The sequence below is a fragment of the Drosophila hydei genome, unplaced genomic scaffold, assembly GCF_003285905.1.
Source record: "Drosophila hydei strain 15085-1641.00,03,60 unplaced genomic scaffold, DhydRS2 tig00000001-arrow-pilon, whole genome shotgun sequence".
Lineage (NCBI taxonomy): Eukaryota > Metazoa > Arthropoda > Insecta > Diptera > Drosophilidae > Drosophila > Drosophila hydei.
This window is the reverse complement of record NW_022045643.1, coordinates 1,037,976-1,065,454: the sequence shown is the minus strand read 5'-3', so window position 1 is coordinate 1,065,454 and position 27,479 is coordinate 1,037,976. Positions and strand designations below refer to the sequence as shown.

General features: G+C 40.2%; 12 protein-coding genes across 21 annotated transcripts; 9 read left to right on the top strand and 3 right to left on the bottom strand.

Moving 5' to 3' along the window:
* The first annotated feature begins 5,498 nt into the window (after nt 1-5,498).
* Nucleotides 5,499-7,057, top strand: LOC111595115 (peritrophin-44). 2 transcript variants are annotated; one of them, XM_023308684.2, is made up of 3 exons: nt 5,499-5,621; nt 5,682-6,746; nt 6,807-7,057. In XM_023308684.2, exons 2-3 carry the CDS (start codon nt 6,192-6,194, stop codon nt 7,008-7,010), a joined length of 759 nt encoding a protein of 252 aa, XP_023164452.1. In that variant the 5' UTR covers nt 5,499-5,621; nt 5,682-6,191; the 3' UTR covers nt 7,011-7,057. The 2 variants fall into 2 exon arrangements, with proteins under 2 accessions (XP_023164452.1, XP_023164451.1); XM_023308683.1 differs by lacking the exon at nt 5,499-5,621 and having other exon boundaries at nt 5,671-6,746.
* A 645-nt stretch (nt 7,058-7,702) lies between these two features.
* LOC111595120 lies at nt 7,703-8,599 on the top strand. The gene has a single exon (XM_023308690.2). It carries the CDS (start codon nt 7,953-7,955, stop codon nt 8,502-8,504), a length of 552 nt encoding a protein of 183 aa, XP_023164458.1. The 5' UTR covers nt 7,703-7,952; the 3' UTR covers nt 8,505-8,599.
* LOC111595036 (probable serine/threonine-protein kinase roco5) lies at nt 8,593-9,212 on the top strand. Its single transcript, XM_023308562.2, has one exon. It carries the CDS (start codon nt 8,664-8,666, stop codon nt 9,210-9,212), a length of 549 nt encoding a protein of 182 aa, XP_023164330.2. The 5' UTR covers nt 8,593-8,663.
* A 172-nt stretch (nt 9,213-9,384) lies between these two features.
* Nucleotides 9,385-10,312, top strand: LOC111595037. The gene is made up of 2 exons (XM_023308563.2): nt 9,385-10,002; nt 10,069-10,312. The coding sequence occupies exons 1-2, from the start codon at nt 9,385-9,387 to the stop codon at nt 10,276-10,278; spliced, it is 828 nt and encodes a 275-aa protein (XP_023164331.2). The 3' UTR covers nt 10,279-10,312.
* Nucleotides 10,313-11,835: 1,523 nt separating this feature from the next.
* Nucleotides 11,836-12,712, top strand: LOC111595038 (probable chitinase 10). The gene is made up of 2 exons (XM_023308564.2): nt 11,836-11,842; nt 11,928-12,712. Exons 1-2 carry the CDS (start codon nt 11,836-11,838, stop codon nt 12,710-12,712), a joined length of 792 nt encoding a protein of 263 aa, XP_023164332.2.
* Nucleotides 12,713-12,819: 107 nt separating this feature from the next.
* Nucleotides 12,820-15,430, top strand: LOC111595122 (BAG family molecular chaperone regulator 2). Of its 4 annotated transcripts, none has more exons than XM_023308693.2 (5): nt 12,820-13,161; nt 13,583-14,209; nt 14,661-14,681; nt 14,744-14,886; nt 14,949-15,426. In XM_023308693.2, exons 2-5 carry the CDS (start codon nt 13,959-13,961, stop codon nt 15,323-15,325), a joined length of 792 nt encoding a protein of 263 aa, XP_023164461.1. In that variant the 5' UTR covers nt 12,820-13,161; nt 13,583-13,958; the 3' UTR covers nt 15,326-15,426. The 4 variants fall into 4 exon arrangements, with proteins under 4 accessions (XP_023164461.1, XP_023164460.1, XP_023164462.1 ...); XM_023308692.2 differs by having other exon boundaries at nt 13,580-14,209; XM_023308694.2 differs by lacking the exons at nt 12,820-13,161; nt 13,583-14,209 and adding an exon at nt 13,292-13,531 and having other exon boundaries at nt 14,949-15,430.
* A 32-nt stretch (nt 15,431-15,462) lies between these two features.
* Nucleotides 15,463-17,215, bottom strand: LOC111595121 (major royal jelly protein 2). The gene has a single exon (XM_023308691.2). It carries the CDS (start codon nt 16,646-16,648, stop codon nt 15,605-15,607), a length of 1,044 nt encoding a protein of 347 aa, XP_023164459.2. The 5' UTR covers nt 16,649-17,215; the 3' UTR covers nt 15,463-15,604.
* Nucleotides 17,216-18,017: 802 nt separating this feature from the next.
* On the top strand, nt 18,018-18,701 carry LOC111595105. Its single transcript, XM_023308670.2, has 2 exons — nt 18,018-18,221; nt 18,280-18,701. Exons 1-2 carry the CDS (start codon nt 18,151-18,153, stop codon nt 18,533-18,535), a joined length of 327 nt encoding a protein of 108 aa, XP_023164438.2. The 5' UTR covers nt 18,018-18,150; the 3' UTR covers nt 18,536-18,701.
* Nucleotides 18,702-18,765: 64 nt separating this feature from the next.
* On the top strand, nt 18,766-20,037 carry LOC111595106 (protein midgut expression 1). The gene is made up of 2 exons (XM_023308671.2): nt 18,766-18,881; nt 19,765-20,037. The coding sequence occupies exons 1-2, from the start codon at nt 18,829-18,831 to the stop codon at nt 19,961-19,963; spliced, it is 252 nt and encodes an 83-aa protein (XP_023164439.2). The 5' UTR covers nt 18,766-18,828; the 3' UTR covers nt 19,964-20,037.
* An 867-nt stretch (nt 20,038-20,904) lies between these two features.
* LOC111595039 lies at nt 20,905-21,243 on the top strand. Its single transcript, XM_023308565.2, has one exon. The coding sequence runs from the start codon at nt 20,905-20,907 to the stop codon at nt 21,241-21,243; it is 339 nt and encodes a 112-aa protein (XP_023164333.1).
* Nucleotides 21,244-24,066: 2,823 nt separating this feature from the next.
* On the bottom strand, nt 24,067-26,034 carry LOC111595088 (peptide methionine sulfoxide reductase). 5 transcript variants are annotated; one of them, XM_023308644.2, is made up of 4 exons: nt 25,926-26,034; nt 24,934-25,127; nt 24,538-24,798; nt 24,067-24,454 (listed from the first exon to the last, which is right to left on the bottom strand). In XM_023308644.2, exons 1-4 carry the CDS (start codon nt 25,974-25,976, stop codon nt 24,220-24,222), a joined length of 741 nt encoding a protein of 246 aa, XP_023164412.1. In that variant the 5' UTR covers nt 25,977-26,034; the 3' UTR covers nt 24,067-24,219. The 5 variants fall into 5 exon arrangements, with proteins under 5 accessions (XP_023164412.1, XP_023164414.1, XP_023164416.1 ...); XM_023308646.2 differs by having other exon boundaries at nt 24,946-25,127; XM_023308648.2 differs by lacking the exon at nt 25,926-26,034 and adding an exon at nt 25,671-25,751 and having other exon boundaries at nt 24,946-25,127.
* A 263-nt stretch (nt 26,035-26,297) lies between these two features.
* On the bottom strand, nt 26,298-27,314 carry LOC111595111 (gonadal protein gdl). Of its 2 annotated transcripts, XM_023308678.2 has the most exons (4): nt 27,062-27,310; nt 26,969-27,005; nt 26,623-26,917; nt 26,298-26,560 (listed from the first exon to the last, which is right to left on the bottom strand). In XM_023308678.2, exons 1-4 carry the CDS (start codon nt 27,180-27,182, stop codon nt 26,417-26,419), a joined length of 597 nt encoding a protein of 198 aa, XP_023164446.2. In that variant the 5' UTR covers nt 27,183-27,310; the 3' UTR covers nt 26,298-26,416. The 2 variants fall into 2 exon arrangements, with proteins under 2 accessions (XP_023164446.2, XP_023164447.2); XM_023308679.2 differs by lacking the exon at nt 26,298-26,560 and having other exon boundaries at nt 26,841-26,907; nt 27,062-27,314.
* Between the last annotated feature and the right edge of the window lie 165 nt (nt 27,315-27,479).

Sequence of the window (27,479 nt, the reverse complement as noted above, 5' to 3'; positions counted from 1 at the left end):
CGCTATGGCTGCTGCGACTACGAAGACGACGTCGACTGCAGCGGCGGCTGCGGCTGCGACTGCTGCTGCTGATCTTGTCAACTTGACCAAGTTATTTGAACTATGCGCATGTGCAGCCGATGTCTAGCTGGCCAAGCCAGCCAGTTAGCCAAGCCAAGCCATAGTGAGTTGGCTAGCTTTTGTCATTTGAAGGCTGTTTGCCTGGGCCCGGCTGCAGCGACGTCAGCGTTAGCAGCAGCAGCAGCAGCAGCAGCAACAGCAACAGCAGCAGCAGTGGCATAAAGTGAATGTACTTTCAAACCAAAGATCCGGTTTAAAGCCAGGCACAGATACAGCGATGATGACGACGACGATGGCGACGACGTTTTCACAAATGCTTGTGTAATACATATGGAGAGGCAGAGCCTCAATACACATATGCACACACACACACACACACACACACATGTTTACATATGTACATGTGCACATACATACTTACATATTGAGAGCTTTGGCTACAAATTTCAGATGTATTTGAACAAAGCTAAACCCCATATGTATATCGAATTGTTGGCCAGGCTTACAGGCTAAAACCGGTCGCCTGTTCGTGATTATCGCACGAGAAAATAAAAAAAAAAAAAAAAAAAAAAAAACAAAAATTAAAAAGTCCCCCTGTCCCGGGTACGGGAAAGTCTCAAATAGTGCCTGGTGCCTAGGCAGGCGCAGCGCACAAACCGAGCGTCGTCGTTAGCCCAGATCAATGAGCTTTGATAGCTCGGGCAAGACGCCAGCCGCCCCAGAGATCTTTTAATATTTAATGTACACACACACATGCTCACACAGCTAAGTACATGCAGACGCGAATCATTGAGAATGTGCATTGTTTGCGTGTGTATGTATAATTTCATTTGTGGCTGCAAATACGTGTAGGTATGTGTGTGTGTGTGTGTAATAATTCGTCATGCTGGCCGCATTTGAACCCGCATAGCTGCCAGGCCGAACCGAACCCGAACCCGGCCAGGGGCCCAACACCGCCCCTAAAAAAGCAAATCGAAAACCAAAAACAACAGCAAAAACACATCAAATGGTTTTTGCGCTCTTTGCGTTCCATTCGCTCGCCCTCTCTCTCACTCTAGCAATCTAACTCTCTTTGTGCGCTCGGGCGCGCGCTCTCTTCTCAATTTGCTGATCGTGCGCTGGCGCTTCAAGTGGATTTTACAGTTACATAGTATATATAGCCATGCATAAAAAGAGAGGGCGTGTGGCTGTGTGTGTGCGTGCGAGAGACACACTCTTTGGTTGGCACAAATATTTTTCGCGCAGCGCCCAAGTCTTTTTATTATTATTTTATATTATTTGATTTGTGAATCACAACAAAAAGCCGCAGATATATGGGTGTGTATAAAAGTGTGTGCGTGTGTATTTGTGTATGTTTGTGTCTTTGGGTTTCACTGGAAAACAAGATACATTACGTACGTATAGTATTTGTTGCTGCTGCCGTTGGCTTTGTTGTTGCTGTTGTTATTGTAATTTAGGTGTTGCTGTCGGTGTCTGTTGGTCTGCTACTTACTGCGATTCGCCTGTTGTTTATCTGCAGCAACATTTTAATCTGTACTTCACTTATTTAGCAAAAAACCAAATAAAAACAAAACTTAAATAAATAAAATATAATTTAGATTAGATTTTAGTGCCAAAAAAATAAAGTGATAATTTAATGACTTCCTTGATGATAGTTAGGAAAAAAAAAGAAACAATTTTTTGATCTATAAGAAATTGCTTTTCTTCAATTGTTTGTGCTCAGCTGATATGATTTAGTTCTTAATTATAATTATGATATGAATTTCATATCTGGCGGGCGAACTGCAGCTAATGAGGCCCAAGGAAGGTTCGCAGGACAGAATCGTAAATCAGTTACTTTCGCTTCCTTCCGTCATTAGCTAAACACAGCGGGTCGCAAATGGTTTTCCCAGGAAAAACCTCATTAGCTGGCAAAACATATTGAGGAAGCCATAGATCAAGCCGGCGCGCACAGATAATGCGCCTAGCGCCCACTTAGCTGATAAACCTATCTAGTTTTCATACTTCTTGAGACTTTGTTGCGAGCTCTGAAATTGAAATTGAAATTGAATTTCGTTTCAACAATGCCTTTTGTTGTTTAATGCCTATAATTAGTTGCATTGAAAAACAGCTGTGTTTGCAGCTTTTTCTTTTCTTTCTTTCTTTCCTTTTTTTTTTTTTTTTTGTAATATTTGATGATATTAAAGAATAAAAAGAAAAAACATATGTCAGCCAGCTATAAATATGTTTGTATCTACACATGTTTATCTTCGCTTAGCTACACCTACGATCACGATCGCAAAGGAAAAACTTACCAAACAAAAACAATAATAAAAGACATTGCTTTGGCCTACTAAGCAGAGAGCTTCATAAAGATTCGAGACTTTATCTCAATTTGACACAAAAGAAATTCATAAACAACATTTGAATCTTAGAAATTTGACATAGTTTCGTCATTATCACATTGTGTGCAGTGAGTCTAAAGCCTGTTATTCGCACTAATACCAACACATAATATAATATTAAAAATTGGCATAATATAATATTCAAAATTCTACCCTACTCTTAGGAAACTCTGCCATATACATCTCCTTACCTTGACCTAAACTTATATCGCGCTTCATCTGACCAACTGACATGCTTCCAAAGGGTCTTCGAGCAACCCTGGATGGGGCTAAAATGCGGGTCATGAGTTTGTACGGGCATCATTTATAGATAAAACTCATTATATCATAGAGTAATCAGCTCTCTTCTTCTTCTTCTCTCCATGCCTGGTTTACCATCCGCAGAGCGTGTTTGATCCTCCTTTTTTAACTGTTTACTTTGTGATCTTTTTTTGTTTAACTTTATATAATAATAGACTCAATTACATTTTGAATTTCTTCTTTTTCTTTGTTTATCTAATCTTAACCGATAATCCTATGACAACAATTTTACTAGCAATTTATTAGAGCATTCATCAACTTAGATCTTAGATCTTCAATATTTAAATTATCTGTGGTTAAAAAAAAAATAAAATTTATTATTTAAATATTATTAATTTTTTAACATTTATTCAAATTTAAATATTCTACATTTTACTCCATATATGTCTGTTTGCTAACTATATTTTTTATATAAAAATGCGTATGCATATAGAGTCTATTTAAGCTATTTATCATCTAGATAGTTGGGCATTCCATCTTAGTCCGATATAAACCCGCTTACATTCTGTATATAGGTATATGAGCTTCTTCTATTTATTTGTTATTTCACATCTATCTAGCCATTATTTAAATAGCATTTGCATATACCCTATCTATCATTTAGATAGCGCGGGTTTCGATCTACATCCATTTAACATAGCGATCAGCTCTTGCCGATCTTTTGCCAAAGAAATTCCAGTTAATTTCAAATTCTTCTCTTTGCACGTATTTGTGATATGAAAAGTCAATTCAGCTATTAGATAATAGGGTATTTAATCTTCGTCTACTCTTGCTTATTTATCCGAATTCATTTGATGTTTAGAGTGTAGCTGTTTAGAGTGTATTTAATCTTCGTCTATTTGCCGGACGATTCGTTCTGCTTCCCGATCTTTTGTTAATAAATTCAATAATAAGAAATGACTTCACTATGAACACAATGACATTTTGTATTCGGCTCCCTCAGGACTCGCTCTAAAGTCATAGTCATTGTCAACAGCCAGGTAATCTATATATATAGATATATATATATATGGATATATGATACACACGCACACACACACACACACTCGCACACTTGTTTTCAGTCTTAATATAAATGTCTTGTCCAAGCTGTACAATGAAATTAACACATGCTTGTAAATAAATGTACATGTGTATTGTAAATTAAACATGCAGTTCACTGATCGAGCCATCTATGGCACACAGACACGCCTGGTACCTGTGTGTGTGCGTGTAAACAGATCTCGGTAGACATTTTGCCGACTTCGACTTCGTCGACTTTTACAACTGAGTCCACAAAGCGCATGCATTGATCAGCCTTTTGTGTTGGCTCGATCGTGTCTTTTGTCCGATCTGTCAATGCATTTTATAAAAAGTAAACACACACACAGATATATAGTTATATATATTCATATATCGTTGATCTATTAACAAAATTGGTTGCGTTCGCACTTGTTTCAACAAATATCTCTACACGTGCAATACACACACAAAAGGCCTTACCCCACCCCCCTCATTTTTAATTTCTGTTTGCCTTACAGGTGCACAAAGGTGATAAAGTCAGCCAGAGCCAGCGATCAACTAGTGCCTGGCAGGCAGACACTCTTGTCTTATCGTATTGGCCAAATGCTTGACAATAAATTAGATTTTGTGCAAAATTTAGAATGAAATCAAAAATAAAATAAAGAGAAATGCACCGAGTGGGATGAGCGCGACTAAGCCATACCCTGACCAGCTCCAATAGATCGTATGCTTAAGATCTTGGCAGAGCGCATTCCATTTGTAGATGTGAAAGCTCTTCCATTTAATTCAAGTCTTAGACTTTGTTTACGACAAACTCAGCAAGATTCTCAGCCAGCCTTTCGTACGCTCTGTGCTCATTTACATAACGCTCATATACCTCTTATGCGGCCCACTTGCAGGGTATTGAAAGCCAGCCAGCCACTCGAATGGTATTTGGCCTGCTCCCATGATGGTGCAAAAAAAAGCTATTCACATAATTGTGTGATTTATATCACAGCGAATAGCGGGAACAGCAGGAAAGATCGATCCCAGCTGACCGAATTCCAGATGCTCTTTGGCAGGAGGAAATCGATGTGAACCAATTTATAAAACAATGTGAAGTGAAACTTGAATTTAGCTTTAAAGGTACTAAATATACCTGAACCGGTTCACAGTTTTCTAGGCTCAAGTGCAGTGTGAACCGGTTTAAATCAAGCTGAAGCCTAGCTTAAGGCAGACGAAACTGAAACTTGAACCGTTTCACAGTTTTCTTTAGCAGTTCATGTTCTGCTAAGCTCTAGCTCTAGCAATCGAATTCTATTGAAACACTGAGTAAACCGGTTCGAGCTCAAAATTTTATTTTATTTAAATATAAACCAAGTTAGAAACTTAATGCTTAAAGCTACTTGTTTCCGAATGGCAGCTAAGATTATTTGGCTTAGCTCTGAATATTCTCGAAAATATGGTACAAAATCCCAATTGAACCGGTTCAAAATAGAAATTCAAATTTATAAAAAAAATCTATAAAAACTGAAAGCTTACGTAAAATTAACTTAGACTTGAATCAGTTGAGCTCTTGATATTGTTTAGCTAGCGAAGCTTTCTTGGAGCTTTCAAACCGGTTTGAGCTAGGAGCTTAATTTTACAAATTTATTTTATTTTATTTTACAAATTTATTAACAGCATTTCCCAAAGAGCTGAGACGATTGAGCGCTGAATATTTGTGAAACGCCTGAAGTCTAGGCTGAACCGGTTCAAGTCAGGCTTAAACTAATCAAACCCAATCAAGCGAAATTAATATGAAGACAGAAATCTTTTGCTGTCTTAGAAAAGTGCTGCAAACCATAAACCGAACCGCTGTTAACTATCTTAAGGGCTTAAAGCGCTCACAGAAACGTAATAGCCCTCGAGGCACCTGCACCGAGGTATATTTCATCATATATTGTTTGTCTTTAGATATGTACATATATAAGTTGGGGCACGTTTTGGTCTTCGGGCTACCGACATAAGCAAAATACGGCCAAAACGCTGCGCTGTGTTGAGGTCAATGATTTCTTGGTTTTCACGCTTTTGGCTTTGGCCAGCGAAGACGAAAGCGAAGCAGAGGACAAAAACACTTGCTGGGCATATATTGAATATTAATTAAAAAGAAGAAGAGGAAGAAGAAGCTTGGACTTATGTAAACAACGGAGAGTGTTTCGACTGGAAGAGTCTGTGTGGACCCATCCACCCTCCTCCCTGGCAGATGACATAATATGATATAGATAGCGATTGATTCATGCAATATGATTTCTGATTTCTGATTTGGTGATTTTTGAGGCCATGCTGATAGCAGAGCATTCAATTAGACTAAAACGAAATGCATGTTCGGGCCAAAGTGTGTTTTGGGCATAAAATCGGGGCAATTGCTGCAGGCGCAGTTCAGTTAGTCGAACAGAGTTGAGATCGATCGATCAATCAGAGAAGATGCATAGAACGTGGCTGTATAGCATCGTCGTAGTCTGCAGTTGCCTTGGCTGTGCGTGGGGCGATGTGTTCGAGGAGTGCTCCGAGTCGGAGCCGGAGAGCTTTGTCGCCAGCTGGGAGAGCTGTCAGTCGTATGTCTATTGCGATGGCGACGATTCCATCTTGGGCGATTGTGAGGCGGGACAGTATTTTGATCCGGAGTCGGGCGCTTGTGATGATGCGGCGAATGTCAAGTGCTTTCTGGACGAAGTCGATGAGCCCGACGCCGAGGAGGAGCCCGATGAGCCGGAAACACCGCCCGCCGAACTAGATCCCACGCCGCCCACCATGGAAACGCCCATAGAGGTGGACATTGTGCAGGCGGCGCCCGTTGTCAAACCGAGCTGCCCCAACACCGACGATCCCAGCCAGGTGATCTTCATGGCCAACAACGACTCCTGCACGGACTACTACTTGTGCTACCACGGACACGCCATGCAGATGCAGTGCACCAATGAGCTGCACTTCAATGCCAAGACGGGGCAGTGCGATCTGCCCGAGAATGCCCACTGCGCCGTAAGTCTCGAGCAGCTTTGGCTGCCTCCCGGCGACCGACTAATCGAGTCTCTATTGCAGCTGGATCAGTTTGCCAGCCACAAGTGCCTGCCACACATGACGGACTTCTTTCCGCATCCGGACAAGTGCAGCTACTTCTACTACTGCATCAAGGGCTTCCTGACGCTGCAGCAGTGTCCCTTCTACTACGGCTGGGACATCGAGCGACGCAGCTGCGTCCACCTGAACGTGGCCAAGTGCTACGGCAATGCGCGGCGTGCGTAGCGCCCTAGGCATCTTAGGCAACATAGATACTGAGAACTTTATCTTAAAATGACAAACAATTACACTGTTCCACAGAGATAAACTTGCTGGCACGAACAAGTTTTATGAATGTTCAAGGATTTTCGAAACTTTAACAAATTTTCCAGGTTTTTCAAATTTTTCAACTTTTTGATATATTAGAAATTTTTTGAAATATTCAAAATTTTCAAAATTTGTCCATTTTTTTTTCAAATTTTTCCAATTTTTTTCAAATTTTTAAAATTTAAAAAAAAATTTCAAAAATTTTCCAGATCTAAAAATTTTCGAAATTTTTTCCAAATTTTCGAAATTATCAAAAATTTTTCCAAATTTTCGAAATTATCAAAAAATTTTTTAAATTTTCGAATTATTCAAAAATTTTGAAATTTTTTGTAATTTTTGAAAATTTTTTTGTATATTTTGAAATTTTTTGAAATTGTTGAAATTTTTTTTGCATTTTTGTCCAAAATTTCGAAGTTTTAAACTCAAATGACTGTAGACTTTAGCGAATGCTTTTCGATAAATTGAAAATGTTCTCTTCAAAATTTTTAAATTTTCAAAACTTTCTTCAAAAACTTTTATCAAAACTCGAAAACTCTATGAAAAATCTTTAAGCAACTACTCGAACTAGGCTAGCTGCTGGCTGCATCAGCTTAAAGTTTTGACTTCTATTTTTAGCTTTTTTTTAAATTGACAGCGAAAATCCTCTCAGCATCTTAAAACCTGTTGCGCAGTGTAAGAGACCAAGACGTACATACACATATAGGCTTACATACCGAAACTTTTTAGTTGATAAGCGTTCAGAATTCCATTGATAAGTTGTTGAAACATGACTCGTCTAATTAAATACAACTAATTTAGCCGACAATCGTTGATGGGCCAATATATAAAGGGCTGAGCTGAGCGGTGGAGTTGTCGCACACAATGAGAAAATCTTTAGGCATTGACATCCGTTTGCTGATCGTCGCTGCCGTTGCCCTATGGCTGAGCGGCGACAGCATTTGCCGCATCGCCGCAACGGACGAGTTTCCGGAATGCGACGGCATCGCCAGCGGCAGCTACATTAACAACACTCGCGCCAACTGCAACTACAGCTTGATCTACTGCGATGAGGACAGCTCACAGTTTTGCGACAGGGAGAATTCGTGTGACCTGGAGTACAGCTGTGGCGGGCAGAACTCGAGCACGCTGAACCCGTCGACACCACCAGCAGCGGCGGAAACAACAACGGCCACGGAGAGCAGCAACAGCAGCTCGAGCGGCAGCACTGCAGCGCCAGGGACTGATGTGCGTGGCCTGTGCCGGCGAGGCGTCACTAAGAAATACCTGTATCCAGGTAATTGCAATTACTACTACTACTGCGTGGACGGCTTTCTGATTGTCGAACAGTGTCCCATTGGCTACGCCTTCAACGAGCAGCTCGGCACGTGCAGTGGACGCATTGCAGATCAGCTGCCGCGAACATGTACCAATTAAGACTTTCATTTCTTGCCAGCAATAATTGTCATTTTTTAATTAACAATTACCAATAATAACAATAAAACTGTGAGCTAATCACCTTATCTAAGTACTTGCGCCTATAAAGCAGACGCTGCCAGCTCGGCTGGCTCACAGTTTCGAAACGAATTGATTTTCATGTTGCAGCTTCTATTGGCATTGAGCTGCCTGTTGCCCATGGAGCTGGGGCAGGCGGCGTTTCTCATGGAGTGCGAGGGCGTCATCATAAACCGCATACCCAATCCCAACTTGGAGTGCAGCGAGTATGTCTACTGCAATGGCGACGATTCCTACTACTGCAACGATGACTGCAGCGAGCCAGTGAATTGCTATGGCCAAGAGCAGGAGGAGCAGCAGGAGGAGACGACGACGACGACGACGACGACAACGAAGGCAACGACTGCGACGGAGCTAACGACTCCGTCAGAAGAGCAGCCTACAGCCAGCAGCAGCAACTCGTCCACGGACAGCACCACCACTAGCACCACCACTAGCAGCACCACTGCTGGCAACCTGCAGGCGATCTGCAAGAGCAGCGGTCGCAATGGCGTCTATCCTTATCCAGCCAACGATAACTATTATTATCAGTGCTTGGCCGGCTATCTGCTGCTGCAGCAGTGCCCGCAGCACTTCCATTTCAACGAGGCCCAGGGCCAATGCATTAGCTCAAAGTCTTATCAATTGTAAGAGTAATAAAAACATTCAGTTTTTTGCATGACAAGCGCGCAGCGTAAATGAGTTTCTGATAAGCCTCGCTTTTCTGTTTGGGTTTCACTTTAAAATCGCTTCCCATGGCAACGGCTGCGTTTAGTCTACCCTTGGCTAGCTCTCAGTGCAGAGCGGCATCTTCAGCATCATCATGCCACATCGGTTGCACCTTCTGCTGCTGGCTGCAGTTGCCCTGCCCCGGCTTGCCTCTGCGGACATCTTTGAGGAGTGCAACGACAGCAACAACAACAATTTCATTGCCTCCAACAAGAGCTGCACGCACTTCATCTACTGCAGCGGCGAGGACTCGTTCGAGGGCGAGTGCCCCGAGGAGAATGATTACTTCAACGGCCAGCTGGCCATGTGTGAGCCCATGCTGGACGTGGACTGTCGCACGGGCTTGCCGCTGCAGACGAACGAGGTGCTGCAGATCGCAGTCACCGAATTGCCAGTCACGGACGTGACAGTCACGCAAACAGTGACTGCAGCCTCGACAGCCAGCCAGGTGAGCACGGAAACAGTGACAGACGCCGCGCTGCAGCCCACAACTGCGATCAGTGTGAACAGCCAAAAGGTCGTCACCTTGCTGGCCAGCGAATGCCCAGCTGCCGATAACACCCATCAGATTGTGCTGCTGGCCCACGACAAGTCCTGCACGGAGTACTTCATTTGCTATCACGGCAAGCCTTTGCCCATGACCTGTGCTGCCATGCTGCACTTCAATGTGGCGACGGCCAAGTGCGACAAGGCAGAGGTGGTCAATTGCATGGTGAGTGTGGCAAGACTCCAGCACTGTAGCTACTATAACTACTTCTTCTTCTTCTTCCTCTGTTAGCGCTCCACGATCAACGTGCGCGAGCAGTGCAAGCAGCACACGGTGGACATCTATCCGCACCCGGACAACTGCAATTACTTCTACTATTGCCGCAACGGCTTCCTGATGCTGCAGCAGTGCCCCTTCTTCTACGGCTGGGACTATCAGAAGCGCTCCTGCGTGGCGATGGCCCAGGCCAAATGCTTTGGACGCCAACGTCTCTTGGTCTAATTTTTAAGCTAAACTCATTTAATTTTAATAAACAATTTTTACAACAAATTTCGAGTTAATAATTTCGAGGACAAAGCATTCCAGTTTTGCTTAACTTGGCTGAAAATCTCTTCAGCTCTTATTTTCAATTGAAAGATCATTTGTTCTTTTTAAGCTGATATTTCACATATATATCTATATATATAAGATCTCGATCTTTTTTACGATCAATGTTAGATTTGACATAAAAGATCCAATTTCTTTCCTATATTTCGTGCTCTCATGATACCTATGGAATATCACTTCTCTGCCTATTGAAAGTTCTCGAAATGTACTTCAAATACCCTTACGATAAGATAATTCATAGCTTCCATTAATAAAGATCACTTCCGTTCCTTAGGTAATATCTTTTTATAGAATGATCACTTGTTTTTCTACTCCTTCATGTAAAAAACAAGATAAGGTATTCACAATGAATTTAAGAGAACTTTCGAATACCTTATTTATATAGCATATATATGTACAGCTATTGTTTATGCTTGCCAAGAAGGAATCGAAAGATCACTTTGCTTCTGGAAGAAAGTTCAGCTCTTTTCTATATATATTTATAGCAGTTGCTTAAATATTTGCAATTCATTTAAACTACATTTCTCTTATAGCTATATCAAGCTTGTAGCTACTATTGCTAGGGCAAGATCAGTTCTCTGCTTTTGGTAGATCTTAACGTGAAGCTAAAGCCTTGAACAGCTATGTTCAATTAGTTGACACGAATTTCCTCAGATAAGTTCAATTAGTTCAAAGGAAATTCCCAGCTGGTTTATGTAGCATGTTATTGGGAGATCACTTCAAAGCTCTTGCTAGAAATCTTTGCTTAACTTCAGGTAAAATCACCTGGCATTTCGCCATCGCAGACGCCGTTGAGTTTATCACGGGTTCGTTCAAGGTCGCTCATCCGTATTTTTATCAACGGCAATTGAGTTGAGTCATTGCGTGTAGGAAATTCAGATATTGGAAATGGGACAGCTATCTGTATGTTCTGCTATATAAAGATAAAACCTCGATTGACCGATATGGCAGCTGTCTAACCCAAGGACAATCATGTGTTGTCTTTCTTGCAACAACAGCAACAGCAACAGCAGCAGCAGCAGCAGCAACCGCAGCAGTAACAGCAGCAGCAGCAGCAGCAGCAACACATCAACATAATTAATTGAAGTTTTACTGTAGCAAGACCCAATCGACGGCAGCTAATCTCTAGTTGATATCTGTATTGTATTGCTGTCTTCTCGGATCGACATTTGTAAAATTAATAACGTGCTGCGTCGCAGTGCTTCGCTTCTGTTGGTGCTTTGAATCGATATGTCGATCGATTGTGTGGCAAAAAATAGTGCAGAAATATTTTTGTGCCGGCAGAAAATGTTTTGGTTGAAGGCCTTATCGACACGTTGACACGATATTGAAAAATTTTAATTTTCTGATATTGATGCTATGCGCTCGCAATATATGCCAAGTTCTTGCCGCATTACGAAATTAGAATAAAATTGCGGTCTACAGAAGCCTGACACACATTAAACAAAAGCTATGGAGTGTATCAGCAAAGTATTAGGTTGATCCTGCACCTTCTACTACCACCACTCGAATACCTAAATAAACTTTCCTTACTTTGCCCATAGACAAGTTGCTGTTGCTGTTGCTTCTATCGTGTTTATCGGCAGCGCGCAGGCATTGGAGCATACGCAAGCCCACCAATTCGGTGAGCATAAGACAGAGTTCTGTGGGCATGTGCAGGAATCAGGCGAGTGGCAGCTTTGTGGAGCATCCGGATGACTGTCGAATGTTCTATCTCTGCCAGGATAATGGAGATGCGGTGCTTGCCTCGTGTCCGTCAAATATGTATTACAATAAGCAGAACAAGATTTGTGATACGGCCGACAATGCTAGATGCCAGAATAAGACAAACGAGGATATTGCTGTTAAGCCTGGAAATAATGAGCATAATCTCAATAGCATGATCACAGACGCGGCTAACTATTGTGCCACCTTAACACCGCAGGCGGGCAATGATCACATTGTCTATGTGGGCAGCTCGGCTAGTTGCAATAGCTATTATATTTGTTACTATGGACAGGCGATACTTCAAGAGTGCAGTCAGGAGTTGCATTGGAATGCCGTGACAGCCAAATGTGATCTGCCGGAGAGGGCGAGATGTACCTTGGACGAGGATATAGTGCCTTCGAGGCCACCAAGTGATATTACGAGTGAACTATTGCATTGTCCTGCTTATGGACAGCATCTGTATCCGCATATGCAGCGTTGTGAATTCTTCATATATTGTGTCAAAGGTCATGCTACGTTGCAACAGTGCCCGTTTTACTACTTTTTCGATGTGATAACTAAGACTTGTCAATGGTCACGCACGGCGCTGTGTGTGCGAGATTTGAATTTTCCGCGTCATTAGCTCATAAGTCGATATCGAACACAAAAGGGTGATCGTATTGGTACAGATTAATCGATACTAAGTATCAGACCTGTCTAGTCGATTAATATTGGTCGTGATGTCATGTCATAAAAATACCAGAACATTCGATGGCACGGTCACACTGTTTTTAACCTGGCCACTGTTTACACGAATTTTTTGTTAAAATAAAATAATGTTAAATTGTGCAGCGCATTAAAATAAGAAAAAGAAAATAAATGAGTAATAACACCAAGCAGTAACGAGTTATCTCAAATCAAAGAAACATGGCCTAAACATGTACTTACGAAAACTCAGCATACAAGATTTACGGCAAGCAACAAAGTAAACAGAATCGAAGTTATATTTATTGAAAATATCGCTACGAAGCCAAATCAATACAATAAAATTGAGTAGTTTACTTGGTAACAGTTAACAGCTAACAGCTACAGGTAAATTCTTTTAGCCATTATTCTTCGACGAATTTCAGAGCGCCCTGTCCCCGATGCTGCTGGAAAGTTCTACAAACATCTATTTAGCCATTGAATTGCGACAAACAAATTAATTCAATTCAAAGTCAGTGTTAATTTTAGTTGTTTACTTGTTTGTCTGTGTGTGCTTGTGTGTACGTAAAAATAGTAGAAATATGCTAGAGAATTTGTTAGGAATATTTCGAAAACGTCGACGCTGCGATGAACCGCAGCTGTCCACCCAGCCCAATATGAGTTATGACACCGATAATGATGAAGATGAAGACGACGAGAAATATGCCCACTCACCTGAATGGCCAGGCGCATATATTAGCAACTTGCAAATCGATAGGTAATTAAAACTTACTTAATAAACATTCCCTTTGCTCTCTTCTTGCAGCAGCTGGTGAGTGTATGTGTATGCGTGCGTGCATGTGCGTCTTGCGTGCGTGTGTGTGTGTGGCTATCGTATAAGCAATATAAGAAGCCGAAATAACATCAACAAGAACAACAGCTACAACAACCCACACACACGAAAAAAATAATAAAAAAAAGCTTAATACATTCCAAAAAATAGCCAGAAGGCCAAATTTTGCTGAAAAGGCGCGAACTCTCAAACTGTAACAGCGAGAGAGTCAAAGTGAGAGGGGGAGAGAGAGTGAAGGAAGGCTAGAATATCATCGAACAGCTTTTGAGTTGGTTCCCGGTGCAGTTCGCTCTGGCATTGTAGCCGGGCGACTAAAGCAGTTTTCAGTGGCACACTGGATCAGCCGCAGGATATGGATATTGATGCTCCCATTGCGCTTGGCATGCAGGAGCACCACAACAACGACATCGAGAATCATCACAATAACAGCAACAGCGGAGCATTATCATCGCACGTTTACCATTCGGAATCATCAATGAATTTTGATTATTTGCAAGGTTTGCATGCGGATGCGGCAGCGGCATCCACATCCTTGGGCGTTTCCAGCGGCGGCGGCAACAACTCCTATGGAGGACTGGTCGACGACAGTAGAGCGCTGGACAGGTTGTTATTCCAAACTACATAAAAAAAAAACTACTTCTAGTCAAAACAACAACAACAGCAACCCTCGATTTAAATATTTAAATTTACAAAATTTGATTTTTTATTTTTTGTCGTATTTTGTTGTTATCTACCGTAAATTTTCTCGCTGCTACCTTATGTTTAGTCAGCTTATGTAGAATGTCATAATAATTTATTATTTTTTTTATTTTTATTTGTATGCATATTTGTTAATGCCTTATAATAATATTAATATATATAAGAGTGGTGGTAGACCAAATTTGAATTCGATTGTCGCCCACACAATGACCAATAAGAGCTTTGTGTGAGTGCCTCGATAAGTATCATTAAGTTTCTCTATAAGCTGACAGTCTAGCCATTTAACAACAACTTTGCTTCTCTCTTTTCATATAACCAACAACAAAAACAAAAACATCTAATCAACATTGGGTAGACCTTTCAATGCAAACGAGCGGTAAACCATAAATATAATTATGTGTAAAATTATGTAGATATTAATATTATGTCTATTTATAGATTCGTTACAATACTAGATCAATTGGATATGCGCGTGGAGAAGTTTCGCAAAGATGCGCTGAATTTACAGGAGAAGAAAGACTATCTCCTAATGTCCATGGATCTCATCAAGAGCAACGAATTACTGCAAAACATGAGCGAGGGTAAGTACTTAATTGAGGATTGAGTGGGATCAATAATCACATAATTCATCTTGTGCTTATAGGCGAGCGTGAAGAGATCATTTTGTATATTCAGCGCGTTAGTTCGCGCCTTGCCACTGTGGAACTGAATGTGCGCACCGTGAGGGACGCGTCACAGGAAGATTCGCTTAGTCAGATTAATGCCTTAATTGATATAATGATCAAAATGGGTGATCCAGTTATTGGACGGCAACGTTGTCAGCTGTATTTAAATGCCTGTTGCAGCAGCACAATGGATCCGAATGGACGTATGGGTACGGTGCATGAAGCGGATGTGGGGCCTATCGATAAGAAATTTGAAAGTGCTCTTCTCGGCTGTACGCTTGACGATCAGAAGAACATTAAGAAACGTTTGCAGGCTTTAATGGGTTATCTAAATAAGCAAACTGTTACCAATTAACTTATTACTAGCTACGAATATGCCGCTAATATAAAATTATGTTAATAGGCAATAACGATATAAACCAAAACAAAATTTAAAACAAAATATACACAATATGCTGACACACAAATAAATCGAATCAGAAATAGTTATGCATCATTTAATATTGCTATCGATATTTATTGTCTGACAGGTCAGCAATCGATAATAATCACATTCTCGGACACTAAACAGCTGAGCAAATGCCGTTAGTTTAATTCACTTTTATGATTGATCTAATTTAAATAGAAGTTAGTTTCATATGCCTGGGTAACATATATCCTGCGGCCTTAACACACGATCACTTAGCACCCAGACAGCACCATCTATGCCAAAGAATATTTGCTGTATATTTTTGGAAGTTAAATATATAATCTCATTGCCCTCGGCGGTTAAATTTGCCAACTGTGCACAACGCACAACTGCACCGAATTTGGGCATCACATAGAACAATGCTCCAAAGTAGTCCATGATCATGCTTCGACTGGGTCCCAACAAGTTGCCCAGCCGCGTTAGTTGTATGTGCAGCGAGTTTGAGTTGGAGTTGGATGCGGGTGTGGAGCTCATCAGTTGCAGTCTTTTGCTAGAGCTGTAGAGCACACCATCTTCATCGGAGACGATCAGCTCGCCCTGCAGTCCAAAGGTAAAGTCAATTGGCTTAATGGGAAACACTTGACTCATATTTTCATATTTGTTGCTTTTTAGTTCACGTCGATGCCAGGTTTGCTCGAGTATATCATAGGCCACGATATGCGGTTGACTGTCCGATATAAAAAAGATATGACGTTCCAGTTCGCAGTTGCTTGGCTTGGGTCCCAGCTGTACGACCAGGCTCTGTGTGTCGTTGCTGTCAATGTGCTGGCCACAATCGATGCGTAGCAATTCGGCATTGTTCCTTATCAAATCGAAGACGAACAGCTTGGGTGGACACTCGCTGTTGGGCCAGCCTACGTCCATGACCCACAGACGGCTTAGGCTATCCACCTGGGACCAATGAGCTTGTTGCAAACGCGTGCAGTCCGACTCGGGCTGTCCTCTGCTAGCGTGGACTTCGCTGTTGGGATAGATGGCCGTGCGCATGGGTAAATAGGAGACGGGCCACTGTGCCTCGATCAGTGTAGGAAAATCATTGTGTTCCACGCTTATGCTGAGAAAGACGCGCGCAAAGTGTGTGGACAAGTGACGCACATTGTAGCTGGAGTCGTTGAGACCCGCCTCCGACATTGACCAGCCTGTACAGCAACCCGTTTGAAACAGCACACAGAGTATTAAGTAAAGACGGAGCCGCACTTGTGTGTCCATTGTTTAGCGAGCGGACTGCAACTGGAACTATGCTAAGCAGGCCCGCCCAGAACAACAACTGCTTACGTTGTAAATGGAAATACAAATGCAAATGGCCAAATGGAAATTGGCCAAGTCAAGGCAGTTTAAGAAATTCGTCAAATTTGTCTAGCTCAGCATTTGGCATATCGTGTGTCAGCCGGCCAATTCAATAAGTCAGTTGCGCCGGCAATTTCGACAAATTGCCAATAAAAAACGTCTGTATCCCAATATCAAATTTGTAATAGCTGTATAAATAGATCAGACTCTATATGTTCACCGAGGCAAGAGACAATTTGTAGCCAACATGATCTGATAAAGACGTTTAAGATTAAGCAACTATTTGGCAAGCGAACAACATACTCTAGTCTGATCATCAAATTTGTAGCTTGTTATTTAATTCGAATTCGAAGAAATGTGTTCTTAGTGTAGAGTATTAAGTCATCGGTGCTATGCTGATTGTTAAAACAATGTTGTTTACGTATTTTAAGATACGGAAATTTTTCATGAATTGACACTGACTCATTGCAATTGGCATTATCACTATTCACAGGGTATCTATTAAATTTTTAATTTATTGCAGATAAGCCAGCTGTATATGTATAAATAGGTTTTTATATAATTTATAATTATTTTTAAATTATAATGTCATTTACAGAGTGCAAGCCGAAAGCCTTTAGGCCAGAAGTGAGATATTTATGTATGTTTATATTTAGACTAATTTAAATATCGCTTCGCAATGTCATAAATTAATTTTGTGAGAGTTAAATATATTTTATAATTTATATATTTTCTATATATTTAATTTAACTTCAATAAAACAATAAAACAATCAAATCAAATTCTTAGCTCTATTTTAAAGCACTTAAAAACCTTTTGATTTGCCCATAGAGCAATATATATGTGTTCTTATAAAACAGCTATAAATTCTATCATGATTTGTTATATCTTTGTTATCATAACTCAGGTTGCTATCGAAAAAGCTCTTATCATGTTGCCTTAAGCTTGGAATTTTCAATTGTGCCTAGCTGAAGAACCAGCCAAACACTTTGTGGCATGAGTACTGACCTAATAGCTGTGCTTTTTTCATAGCTATTATAGACTGCACCTGATTTATATGAGCCTCGTATCTAATCGACAGCAATTTGAATTACACTTCAAAGTTTTTGACGCTCATTAGACCACTTGTGCTGCATATTTACACAATTACACAAATAATATATGTGTGTGCATAGCAATCTCTAAATAGAATATTTCAATGTTTATGTACTCATCTACCAATCTATTACGTCTTATCGGCCATGGCTGAATCGAATTAATCATCGCAATTGGTTTGTTGTATTTCCAAAAGTTTTGTCATTTTGATAAAAAGTTTTTCTATGCCACATTAATCAGACGAAATTTTCAAAAATGTAATTTACAAATTTCTGGTACTCCTCGTTTTTTGGATATTTATTTCCTAAATAGCAATTGCTATAACTGCAATGTGCCTGCGGCGTTGTATTCTGGATACATCGTTTCTGCTGGCACGAAGTTTTGGTTTTTTTTGCATTGAGTGAGCTGAACTCCATCCGGAACTCAAATATCATAATCAAACCGATTTGTATTTACAGAATTGTCGAGGGACTCGTTGTGCTGGTTTTTAGTCCAGTGATCTGGTTATTGGTTATCCTCTGTACAACTGGGAGCCTGGCCATATTCGGCCTAACAAAGTTCCTGCGTACGGCCAGTAGCCCGTCTTTCATATTCTTAGATGACGCTGCCAATTTAACGGTTCGCGAATATACCGTCCACAAAGGTTTGGGTGCAACCAACCTCACAAGTTCACGAATAACGAGTTCTACCGCATCGGGAAGCTTTTTCCATTAGGCTGGGCACTGATTAACCGATACCTGCTTATCAGCCAACTCTGTGTGTGTTTCAGTTTATTGTGCCCCGATATGATTAAAGCTTTTCACGCCTGACGCCTACAACTTGACTTGTGAGCGCTGTGCATTTCAGTTGTTATTTTGTTTTGGCTCTCAACGGATCGTTCAAATCGGTTTATATATACATCTATATTTAATATATAACCAAATACAAAATATCCATATAGATTTATATATAGATATATATATATATCGTTTGTCAGGAGAGTTACGTGAACAGAAAACTAATTGAAAATGTGCAACGCTCCCTGCGAATGCCTCAAGTGCCCTGGCAAGGTAGTTTGCTGGTAAGTTTTTCAAATAAATATAAATATTTCGCAATTGTGACTCAGGTGTCAGCTATAATAGGATAGGTGTGAAATCGGTATAGTTGCTCATGTGATAAAAATAATGTATATATGGATGTTTTATTATAAGTATTTAGATCTTTGTTCTCATGAAGCTGGAGATATTTGAAATTTCAAATATATACTCTAGGGTAGATCTTGACATTCTATATGGCAAATCGAGCCATAGAAAGTCAGCAGTAAGCTACCCAATTAGGGCTATAGCTATCAAGCTTCAAGCTGTTAGCAAATCGGTCTAAGCCTATATGGCTAGCAGCTTATTTTAGCCCTCTATATTATTTAATTAAAATTTAGCATAAAGACCTTTCCTCTAGGCATAACATAGCTTATATAGTGGTATAGGTAGAATTTTTAAATTTTGTAAGTAGTTTAATATGACAATATGACAAACCTAGATTATTAAATTATCAAGTTTTGCAGGTGAAATGCTCTAGAGATACTATATAAGATATGAAGAGTTTTGTATGTCATATAATCAAAGTTGAGTTATAGCTTGAAATAGCTAAACAGATAAATTGCTTAGATGTTGTCTATCAAGCCTTGCTAACATATTTTTAAGTAATATATTTATATAAGCATATCTCTAAGTTATATATTTTCTCTCTTTAGATTCATGGCAAATCGGAAAACAGATTCTTTCATATATTTAGCTGTCCATGAACTTTACCTGATTTAAACACATTTAACATGGTATTTTTGCATACAGTAGATCGAATAGTATATGGGATCTATAGACAGGCTTTAGTTAAAGAATTGCTGAAATGTTGCCAACTTATAAAAAGCTGAACCCAATCAATTTCAAATCTGTTTCTTTCTCCCTTAGCTGCTGCTCATGCGCTTGCAAAATGTTAATGAGCATCATTTGCTCGTTCCTCGTGCTGCTGGTGATAATTGGACTGATCGTCTACTTCACTGTCTACTACAACAAGGATAACGACAATAACAACCAACAGAAGCAGCTGGAGAGAATGTTGCCAGTTGTTAAGCGAAGCATACGGGACTTCTTCAATAAGGAATACTAATGTTAATAGTAAAGAAAATAAGCTCAAAGAATTTATAATATAAGCTAAAATAGTTAACGAATAAACAACGACAACGACAACGCCAACATCGAAAGCTTCATTTACTTCACTTATTATGGACATAATCTAATCACTCTCATATTATTGGTTTCCCGCCTTATCAGCCAGATTGCTGCGTTTGTTTGGGCCAAAATAGCTCGTATGGCCCATTTATATGGCGTTTCTTTTACTAGGGCTTTGGGCTTGGACTTGCGTTGCTATAACACGCTATATGATTCATAGGAAATGACATATTTTGTGAGGAAAAACCATTAAGCAATGCCAGCAATTTGTCAAGGCGTATTAGACCCAGGTAATACCCTAGAGAGAGATCAAAATACTGAATTCACAGCTTTAGTATGGGTAAATTTTAGGCTAATTTATGGTAAGATCCATACGAATTTTGGTATATAGCTACTCCGAATCAGCATTTATAATACTTCTAAAATTCATAGGGTTTGCTGAATTGCAAGTACTTCAAAACGCAAAAGGAATTAGGTAATGCCTGGATATGTGAGTCTATGTGAGAGAAGAGGGGATTTCTTGAGAGGAAGGGAGAAAGATGCATCATCATATTTTTGAGGGTATACCTAGAGTTAGAGAGAAGGAGGGAGAGAGCGAGAGACGACACGCTGGTATGCCCTCAGCTGTAAGCGGAAATTCCTAAAGAAAGAGAAGAAGAGGGAGATAGAAAGGGCGAGATGACCCGCTGACTTACCCTCATCTGTGAGCAGCTGTTGGGTAAACAAATTTTCCCTTTGTCTAGGCTGAGCTGGTCAGGTAGTCGAAAAGGGAAAAGAATCGAGGGTTGCAAATGAATTTTAGCTGCAACTACGTCTCGCCCCGTCGTGGAATCAATCACAGTTCAGTTTTCGCCAGCGAAGCGTCAGGTTCTTGCAGCCATGTCCAGCTCCAATGCCACGTTATATTACACTGCCATCGACGATATGTTCAAGGACTTGCTGCTGGACACCAGCACGGAGCAGCAGGTGACAGAGAATGAGGCGCCATTGACAGCGACACCGAAGCGCATGGTGCGCATACGCAAACAGAATTTGTTTGCCAAGGAAATGGAGGAGGACTTCGTCATCTGTCGCCGTCTGCCCGAGGCCAGCAATCTGTCGCCCAGCACGCAGGAGCTGCGCAAGGAGCGTCAGGGCGAGGAGCTGCTGCGTCTGCGTCGTCAGCGCTGGGAGGCCGAGCAGAAGAAACCCATGCGACGCCTCACAATGAGAATTTGAGTGATGATTCCATTGAATGACTGCTGATGTGATCGATAACAAGCAATCGATGTGCCAATCGATTGCAGTGCTTCCGTGTTTTATGCTATAGTTTTTAAGATTTAGTTAACTAAGTTCCGCTAAGTATGCAATTGGTGATTTAATACAAAAACCTTACAAAAAACTTTAAAACTGAAAGCTTGCGAAAGCTTTCGATTATAACGCAATGCACTGAGAGAAAATGGGGGCAAGAAACTGCGCTAAAAGCCGACAAATCGGAGAGCTTTGTTGCATGAAAGCGTACTGAAAGCAGAAGCATATAATGATATCTTATATAGTATAACTATATCATATTATGAGCTCTTGCATATATATATCATATCATATATTCTATGGCAAGCTCAATTGACGGCAATTTGGGGCAAGTGCTTGGAGCATTGCTCCCCGGTTTGCTGATTAACCTTAGATTCATCTAGCCTTGATAAGATTAGATGATAAGAGTTGGCAGTAAAAGAAAAAAAAGAAAAGAAGACGTTGCCTCTTGGCCTTGAAGTACGTTTACCTGAGTTCTGCACGGATCTGCGAATCTTTCTAAATCCCTTTTATGACAGGACTAAAAAGAGAGTCAAGTTTAAGCCTTCATTTAGCTGTGCCAAGTCTTCGGATTAGCTTTATTTGCGACAATCTTTATCTTTCAGTAGTTTTCAGATTAGCTTCACTTCAAATCTTGATCTTACGGCTTCTATTTTGGGCAATCCTTGAATCAGTTCACTGCACCAGCTCAAAATGAAATTTTATCAGCTGCGTGACTTTCACAATTTTTTTTTATAGATTTTATACGCGCGCTAATCTGTGAGTTAGTTCGATTTGTTTATGAGCACAAATAAAACTTATATAAAAATCATATCACGCAAATAATTAAATTTTATGCAAATCATTTCGATTGCAGCCAAGACGGAAACCCCATTGACCCCTATCAGCGGCACGATTCGGGCTGGCTGCCCCATGCACAGCCTCCCCTACCACATAACAATCTACAATCTATGCCACAACTAAGGCACACATATATATATATATATATATATATATATATATGTATATATGTAAGTCTTACCTCGTATCTCGTGTCGAGGCGGAACTCAGCGGAAAACCTTATAACACAAATTTTTGTAAAAATCCCTGGCATCGAACCGCCGCTTAGATTTGACTGAAATTTGGTATATAGCTAGTCGGAACCTGGATCCATGACATGTCCAAAATTTGTGCATCTTGCAGCATTAGAACTGCCCGAAATGGCAAAAGTTTATAGCTCGCAGCTGCCTGCACCGATTTTGTTGATTCCTTAAAAATCAGATACTTCCCGGCTAACACTATAAGTGTACCAAATTGTGGCTAAATCCATGTGGCACAACATATCGAAATCATTTAACGAAATACATTTTAAATCGTGCCATTTGTTGTAAACAAAAAACATTTCAGAGTTTCGCTGGGAATTCGCTTTTGACTTTATCATCAATGAGACACGCGGCCGGTCGAAGCGCCAGACAGATCCATATATAGAGAGCAAGAGAGTGCTCGCCGAAGGGGAGGGCGAGATGGGCAGCTAGAGTGATGTGAGTGTGTGTGTGTGTGTAACGAGAGCGTCGACTTGACACACTCATAGACATGTGTGTAAGCTCTTTCTGGCTGGGTCCGGGTCCGGGTGTCTGCGGGGCTCGCAATGCCACGGCGTGTGTCGCGACTTGTTTGATGAACTTGATCAATGGCTGATCAGACTTTTCTCTGAATGATATTGCTCGTATCTAGTATTAGTATACAAATATAGGATTTTGATAAGTGTTTCAGGCATAGATGCAGTGCATATATAAGGCTGTATATATCTTATTAAATAAATATATATATATAATATATAATATATAATAGGTTTATATATATATATATTATAGGTTTAAATTACATATAGTTGAAATATTTGCTATATCTCACATATAGCGTAATAGATATATCTCTTTTTATCAAGTTACTTATATATACAAGCCCTTATTAGAACCCTGTCAGCACTTATTAAGGTCATATTCCAATGACGAGCCTTAAAGAGATATAGTAAATCTCTAGCAAAGATATATATATCTTCTTAAAGAGAAAAGTGTCAATAAAGTTAGGTTATTAGCATCTATCTATATGAATCCAATTCTTCTTTATGGGTTTAGTGTATCAGTTTATGGAGTAGAACGTCATACATGGCTGATATTATATAGGATGTATAGCCATGCCGATAAGCCTGTAGGCATCGTTAAGAACTAGCTCGTATATCTTATATAATTTGAAAGTGCAATATTTCAGCTATGTAAAGATGCCATAAAATTAGTTACGTCTGATCTTTATAGATCTAGCAAAGATCCAGCTCTAGTCTGGCACTCTAATGGCTATCTATCTTTATATTTAGCACAACTGAAAAGTGCCCTAAAAGTTACATTTACGATTCCAGGCGTAGACCCTCTGTGCGGCTGCAATAGTGGCCTAATCTAATTACCGATGACAATTCAGATTTGTAGCTTTTGATATATATTATATATCATAAATTGCTGGTCATTTGATTCACATTTATGAACATGAATAGCAGATTCGTGAGTGGAATGTTTACTACAAATCGATGAATAAGCGTTTTTATTAGATCTAGGCTGCTGATATATAGTCAGCTACCCCTATTAAATTACAATCATTTGACTTCTTGTCTAAGACCACATGTTGCTCCAGATATCATATTACGATATTGAATTTCAGCTGGGATATCAGATCTTACGTTGAGTAATCAAAGGACGGGCATAAAATCATTTATATATTTATTATTATCAATATATTTGTCTAGGTACTAAGTAATACGCGTTTTGCTGCACACAAAACTGGAAAACAGGATATTCAAGGACATTGTTTACAGTTATTAGCATATGAACCCCCTTAAGTATACGATTTACGCTTAACATCTATGTAACCCGGTCAGCAGTAGAGACCCTGACCCTCGTTCTGCTCAATATGGTAGTTGCAATATTGTCGCTGAGTGGGCGTCAGTCCGAGGGTTTCCACCTCCGTTTTGAATTGTTCAATGCCGCCCACGCCGGCGAGATAGCCGTTCAGCTTGGTGGCCACGTAGCTGGACTGCAGCAGTTCTGGGTTTAGATTGAGCGATGCAGCCAGATCCTTGTGTCCTTGCAGTCTGTACTTTTGATGGTAGCTGTAAGCACAAATATATATATATATATATATATATTAGTATATATATATATATATGGATAGAATGTAGCTCAATAAACTTACGACTCAGCTGCATAAAAGTTCTCCTTGGGCGCAATGCTCGTGGTGATCACCTCAGGCAGGCGACGCTCCTGCTCCTCCAGCTTGGAGGCTTCCGCAATTTGCTTCTGTTCATCATCATGGTAGAGTATCAATGAGGCATACTGCCGCTTCATGGGCTTGGTTAGGCCATACTCATGATTGTTCCAGAATAGATGCAGCAGCTCCTTGAAGCTAATCACCGATGGATCATAGTCAATTTCCAGCACTTCCGTGTGATCACCCCTGCATAAAGTTGAGCGGTTAGTAAGCGATAAGCGTTATCAAGAGGCAAAGCAGAGTCATAGATAGATTGTAAAGGGGAGAGAGAGAGGGATAGATATTTGTTAGCCCAATTTATGCCTCATTTATAGTGCTTACATTTTACGGTACGTTGGCAATTCGGAGCTGCCGCCGGCATAGCCCACAGTGGTGCGCAGCACTCCACGCGTTGCTCCATACAGCGACTCGGCGCCCCAGAAGCAGCCCATGCCAAAGGTTGCAGTTGCATGACTCACATTCAGACGATGTACAGGAGAAAGATTCAGCTCCTTTTGTTCATTGCGCACAGTACTCTGTTGGAAGGAGACAAAAACAAAAAGACATTTGATGAGTTAGAGTTTCAAGGGTTCAATGCACTGCAAACAGCCAGAGCACCAGAAACAGGAAGGTGAGGCCGTAGCCAAAGCCAGGCAGACAGCGCATCATACACAAACGTCGAGAAATTGTTTCACAAACTTTCAGCACGTCGCCTTTTGAAGTTCTTTAGCACAAACTGCGCTACGTCGACAACTGAAATAACTGTGTTCACGCTCTTTTCATTTCAACTGCTCTTTGATATGTATTCGCAGCTCTCTCAGGCGCGCTGCTCAGCTGTTTGAGAGAGACCAGCAACAGAGCCGAGCGCAGCTGTTTGCTGGCTGCAGCTGTGACGTCACAGATGCGTCGCTGCAGCGCTGACTCAAGGTCAATGTTAATGTAGGCAGTGAAAATAGTTAAAGCAAATAAAATCGAAAGTTACGAGCAGCACGATTTGTAATTTGCACAATATATTCCAATTTCACAGCAACGAGCCCAAATTTAATAGTAATTATTGCCTAAAATCCCTTTATACTTGCTTTAAAATTACGAAACAGACGCGCAAACATTTTTTGGCTGTTGTTAAATCTTTGCAAGTTGTGCGGCAACTAAAGCTGGCCAAAACAAAGCAAAGCAATGTGAGAATAGAAGCTTAAAAATTGCTGTACTGGCCTTGGCAAAAGTTCAAAGCACTCGGAAATTAAATTGTATTTAAATTCAATTCATTGCGCGCCTCATCATGAAATTTTGACTTATTACACTTGAAAAACACTTTGTACATCCCGCTAGCTTACCAAATCCTTGAGTTCAGGAGTGGAAACATCTTTGGTGATGGTTAGCGACATGTTTGTTTTACAAAGAAATTTTGTAGTGCTTTGCTTAAAGAAATGCGAGCAACTGTTGTCTTACAGCGGGATGCCACTCAATTTATACGCAAACGACGAAGCGCACTTAATACTAATTTGATAACATGCTACACACATACCCAAAGAGAGGAGGAGTGAGTGTGAGTGAGAGCAGATGAGCAAGTGGTAAAAGTGTTGCTGGCAACAATCACACATGTTGTTAAGCGAGACGAGTGTGCGCTCGGTACAAAAGCTTTCACATACTTGTTGCAAAGCTTGACTAGCATGAGCTTTCAATAAAAAAAAACTTGTACAGTGTCTAATAAATATTTAGCTACACATAATTTTATTGATGTATATAAATAGTATTTTGTTATTGGTAACAAGCCAATTAATGAATTTGGCTGCAGTCTTTTAATTGATAAAGTTTAGACTGTTTGTTATTTGTTCGGCTCGAATTTCAGTAGACTCAGGCGTAATATGAAATCTAATAAAAACATTTGAATTTTGATTTCCTTGGGATTCTGTGTGTTGTAAAACCCAGGAACTCCTGCTTTTTGCAGCATAGATTGTTGGTCGTGAACCTAAATGATAATAAAATGGCATTAGCTTGTATTAAGAGAGTAAAAATATTCTTGCAACTTGCCTTCTGATCCAGTACTTCAATTATTTTCTTGTCTGTTTCCAATAGTTTTTTCGTATGTTTAATTTTCATAAGTCCAAGTATGTGCTGCAGTTCTTCTGGATCTTTGATCTTGACAAGCCAATCAGCAACCTCGATTTCATATTCATTCTCTACTTGCGCACGCATCTGTATTAAATGCTTTTCCGTTACATGTTGCAGTTCCATTAATGCTTTTACTATATCGAAAATGCTTTCATTCAAAACACAATTTGCCAGCTCGGTGAGCAGATCGTAGGATATTCGTGTCTGCAGGGTCCTGATTTAAAATTATTTAAGTCTTTAACAGTTGACATTTGAATTTACTCACTCTGGCAGCTCGGAATGCATTTCTTTAAGCTGATCCACTAATATAAGTATATAAATTAACATTTTTCATAAAATGTAAAAACAAAAAACTTACTTAGGAAGTAGATTTTGCGTTGCAAAAACTCTGGTGTATGATGCTGCTGCAGGCTTGCTGTCTCATTGAACGATTCGCTGCTGTTTGAGTTTGTTTCATTTCCCATTGGAACGTCTTCCATTATTATTTTCGCTAAAGCTTATTATTATAAATGCAGTTTAAAGAACCAATTCATCTAGCTGTATGCAATAGGAAGTCAATTATCACAGCCAAACAGATGTTCGGCCAGGGCTGCATCAGCTTGAATGTGACCATAGTCATTTGTCAATTCAACGTATGCCAAATTTAAATTCACATACATTTAGAATGAGTGTATATTTAAATTTAATGTTAAACATGGACAAAATTAACTTATCTGATCTCATATTGAAATAAAGCGCGAACAATTATAAAAAAGGAATGTATTTGTTTATGATTT